The following is a 4186-nucleotide window of genomic DNA, read 5'->3' as shown; positions in this document are numbered from 1 at the left end:
CCAGCACGGGGCTGCGGGGACTGGGGCAGTGCCGGTGTCACAGGGGCTCTGCCCACCACCAATGTGCGGCTCTTCCCAGGGGAGCATGGGGATGCCATGGCAGGGATGGCATCTGGGGGCTTCTGTGGCATTTCTGTCCCTCACCACACCCTGGGGACCCCATGGTGTCCCCGTCCCTCTCCAGGCACCCTGCAGTGCCACTTCTCATCCCACATGAGGCACCTCATCTGGGAGGAGAGCCTGGGCACCTGGCGGCTGGAGGGTGGTGCTGTGTCTGATAGAACCTGTCCTCTGCAGTTGTCACCTGTCACACGGGGCTGTGTCAGCATTAGCAAATGTCCTGCAGCTCGTGGGCAGCCCTGGAGCGCAGGGGGCAGGCAGCTCTGGGGCCAGAGCCTCTGTCCTGGGCCCATCCGTGCTGTGTGGCCTGGGCAGGGCTGGCTCAGCCCAGCACCACTGCCCAGGTTTGAGGTCAGGGCTGGACACAGCCACACCTCCTGCTGCTGGTGCCCTCTGAGCCCTGTTTGTCCAGGCAGAGGCTCCTGGGCTGCGGCACAGCCCTCGTGTCCAATAATTCAATAAACACGGGGACACCGACAAGGGGACACGGTAGAGGGGGAGAGAGTAAGGCCATGGCCAAGGAGCACAGGGAGTGTCTCTCTGGCCCCACATTCCCTTTCTCTGCCTGAAGCAGCCCCTTCCAGCCAGCTTCTCCCAGCAAGAGCTTGTCCCTGGCTTGGAGTGCCTTTGCCCATTCTCCCTGCCGGGCCATGCAGCCTTTGGGTCCTCTCCCATGGACACAGGGCTGGAGCTGTGCTCGCTGTGTGGGTCCCCCACTCGGGGCTCTGCCGTGCTGCTCCCACCCTCCTCCTCCTTCTCCTGCTCCCGCTGTGGGAAGAGCAGCTCACTGGAAAGCCTGAGTGGCATTTTTCGGGTAAATCTTATGTAAATCTGGCTCCATCCTTCCTCGTGCTGCTAATTGGATTGCCCCGGCGCGGTTTGATTTCCCAGAAGGGTGGGGAGGGCAGTGCTGGGGGGCTGGGGGTACAGGGGAATGTGCTGAGCTCTGCCCAGGGGGGCTGCACGGGGCCATTCCAGAGCCTCAGCTGGGTGGAGGAGCCGGGGGGAACCCCAGGGGAGAATGGGCAGAACCTGGTGCCAGGAGGAGCCCCCGGGCTCTGCCACCTTCAGCAGGGACCCCCACCCTGGGCGTCCTGCCTGCAGGTTCAGCCGCACACAGCGCCTGCGGAGCTGCAGGGAGCCCCAGCCTTGGCAGGCAGGAAACCTGGAGCTGCCAGCACATCACCTCCCTGGTGTGCCCTCTGTCCCTGCACCAGCCACCTCCTCTAAGCCCCTGTCCCCTTCCCTCCCTTCCAGAGCTCCTCGGATCAGCAAAGAGAGTCAATGTCAACTTCCAAGACACGGACGGGTGAGTGGGAGCCCAGGCCCGGGTGCGGGTGCTGTGGGGTGCTGTGGGGCGCTGTGAGCACGGCGTGCCCCTGCTGTGGGAGTGCCCAGTGCCTGTTTGGGAATGCCAGGCTCCCCGAGCTGCCAGCTCCAGGGCTCTGGCCCCATTAGCGCACGTGGCTGAGCCCTGCCTGCACCCGGCAGAGGCAGGGCTGTGCCCACATCTCACCACACTTTTCCCAGCCCTGGGGGGCTCCTCGGGAGCTCAGCCCTGTGGGGAGCCGGGTGGGAGAGCGGTGACCCCGCCAGGCACGGGTGGTGCTCCCCAGCCACATCCAAGGGGCAGGAGCAGCAGGAAGGGGCCGCAGACACCCTGCTAATCACACTAATGAGGCTGCAGGGAGGCAGCTGGGGCCCCGCACAGGGGGTGCTGCCCTGGGAGTGCTGCTTGTGGGGCTGGGCAGCAGCTGCCCCCGGCTGTCCCCATCCCGAGATCCTGCTTGAGCGGGGCAGCAGCACGATGTGATGCCACTTGTTCCCTTGGATGGCTCTGCCGTGCCAGGGCAATGCCAGGGAGAGCAGCAGAACGGGAGGCCATGCCCTGGGGATGTACGGCCACAGCAGCCCGGTTCCTCCTCATCCTCATCACCAGGGCGGTGGCAGTGGGCATCCCCTGGTACCTGCCAGCTCATCGCTGTGCCAGGAGCAAGGGGCACCACCCCAGGGGCCACCTCGGGCTCAGCAGAGCCAGGAGGCCACAGGAGGGCTGGGGAGGAGGGCTGAGCATCGGGGCAGGGCTGGGGAGCTGCAGTCCGGCTCCTGGAAGGTTCAGGGGGTGCTGCAGCACCTGGGGAGCAGCCTCCAGCCTCAGGCACTGCTCCTGGAAAGGATCCCCTGGGATGCAGGCTGCAGCCTGGCTGTGCTCTGCTCTGTGCGAGCCCTGTGCCTCAGTTTCCCCATCCCGGCAGTGCTGGCTCATTCCAGGCTGGGAGTGCTGTGGGTGAGCACCGTGCTGGTGTCCCCGTGTGGGTGACACTGCGCTGGTGTCCCCACGTGAGTGAGCACACCGGTGTCCCCGTGCTGGCCCCGGTGCCCTGCTCCCCTGCTCGTGGCCGAGGTGGCCGGCTGGGCCATGAGGTGCCCGAGGGAAGCCCCCGAGGCAGCCCCGGGGCAGGCTGCGATTTGCACCATCTTGAGCGGATCCGAGCAGGGCGCTGGAGCGGAAAATGTTGACATTTCCCAGGCAGACGTTGGGGATCGGCCTCCTGTGCAGGCTGTCTGCTCACATCGCCGCTCCCCGCCGGGGATGGCAGCCACAGCTCCGTGGGCACTGGGGAACAGGGCCAGGGGATTGTCCCCCACACCAGCCCCTCGGGCAGCGGACAGCCACAGACCAGCGTGTCCTGGGGGCCCCCATGCTCCGGCGGTGACAGTGGGGTGGCCCTGGGGAGGGGATGGGGACGCTGCGCAGGGCCAGGGCCCCGAGCGGCAGCACGGTGGGGGCCAGCGCAGCCGCACGGAGGAGGATGCCACTGCTGGGAGCACAAGTAGGTCAGCTCCTGGCCTGCTTCCCAGGCGGGAGCCTCCGGGAGCTGCCAGAGCAGAGGGGTGCGGGGCCGGGGGCTTTCCCCACCCCACAGCCAGGCCCGGCACCGGGCACGGCAGCGCTGCCATCTGTGCTCATGGGGCCAGCCTGGGGAAGTGGGTCACTGGGGAGGGGGCTCCCTGGCATCCCCACCCTCCGTGCCTGCCCTGCCCAGCACCTCCAGCCCGGCGGGGTCTCAGCATTCCCAAGCCTGCAGCAGCTCTCACCCCAAAGCCCACACAGGGATGTGGGGGTGGCTTTCCCAGGGACATGGGCACATGGAGGGCAGAGCAGCCCCAGGTGCTGCACAGGTGCAGGTTGGTGCTGGGCAGGGGTTGGCAGGGCTGTGGAAGGGACAGTGGCCCCTGACACCAGCTCGGTGCCCAGGTTCTCGGCTCTGCACCATGCAGCACTTAACGGCAACACAGAGCTCATCTCGCTGCTGCTGGAGGCACAGGCTGCCGTGGACATCAAGGACAACAAAGGCGAGTCCCGGGTCCCCCGCCCCGTGCCCCCGCAGGCTCTGCTTGCTGCGCTGGCACATGGAAGGCTCACATGGAAGGCTCACGGCTTCTTGCCCCTGCAGGCATGCGGCCCCTGCACTACGCAGCCTGGCAGGGCAAGAAGGAGCCCATGAAAATGGTGCTGAAGGCAGGTTCCTCTGTGAACATCCCGTCGGACGAGGGCCAGATCCCCCTGCACCTGGCAGCACAGCACGGGCACTACGACGTGGTACGGAGGGCACGGGGCTGGCAGGGGGGGTGCCACCCCTCCAGCCCTGCCCTCACCGCGTCGGGGTCTGGCTTGTCCCCAGTCGGAGATGCTCCTGCAGCACCAGTCCAACCCCTGCATCATGGACAACTCGGGGAAGACACCCCTGGACCTGGCATGCGAGTTTGGCCGGGTCGGGGTAAGTTCTTGCAGGACCGGGTGACCCCAGAGTGGGACTGGGAGGGGACAGGGGCACTGTGAGGTCCCAGGGGGACAGTGGCAGTGTGAGGTTCCCAGGGGGACAGGGGCACTGTGAGGTTCCCAGGGGGGCACAGTGGCACTGTGAGGCCTCGGGGGGGACGGGGGTGCTGTGAGGTTCCCAGGGGGGCAGGGGCACTGTGAGGTTCCCAGGGGGGCACAGTGGCACTGTGAGGTTCCTGGGGCGGATCGGGGGCACTGTGAGGTCCCGAGGCTGCTGGAGGG

The 4186-nt window shown here is 67.1% G+C and overlaps 1 protein-coding gene across 1 annotated transcript in view; it reads left to right on the top strand.

The window, feature by feature from the left end:
• Positions 1 to 4186, top strand: part of CASKIN1 (CASK interacting protein 1) — a gene marked incomplete at its 3' end in the record, with an annotated part of 26089 nt that overhangs the window by 12698 nt on the left and 9205 nt on the right. The window contains 4 exon segments of the mRNA XM_031061074.1: positions 1378 to 1429; positions 3380 to 3477; positions 3579 to 3724; positions 3807 to 3902. Of these exon segments, the coding sequence (XP_030916934.1) occupies positions 1378 to 1429; positions 3380 to 3477; positions 3579 to 3724; positions 3807 to 3902 (392 nt within the window).

This window comes from Geospiza fortis, unplaced genomic scaffold (assembly GCF_000277835.1).
Source record: "Geospiza fortis unplaced genomic scaffold, GeoFor_1.0 scaffold213, whole genome shotgun sequence".
Taxonomy (NCBI): domain Eukaryota; kingdom Metazoa; phylum Chordata; class Aves; order Passeriformes; family Thraupidae; genus Geospiza; species Geospiza fortis.
This window is presented reverse-complemented; position numbering and strand designations above follow the sequence as displayed.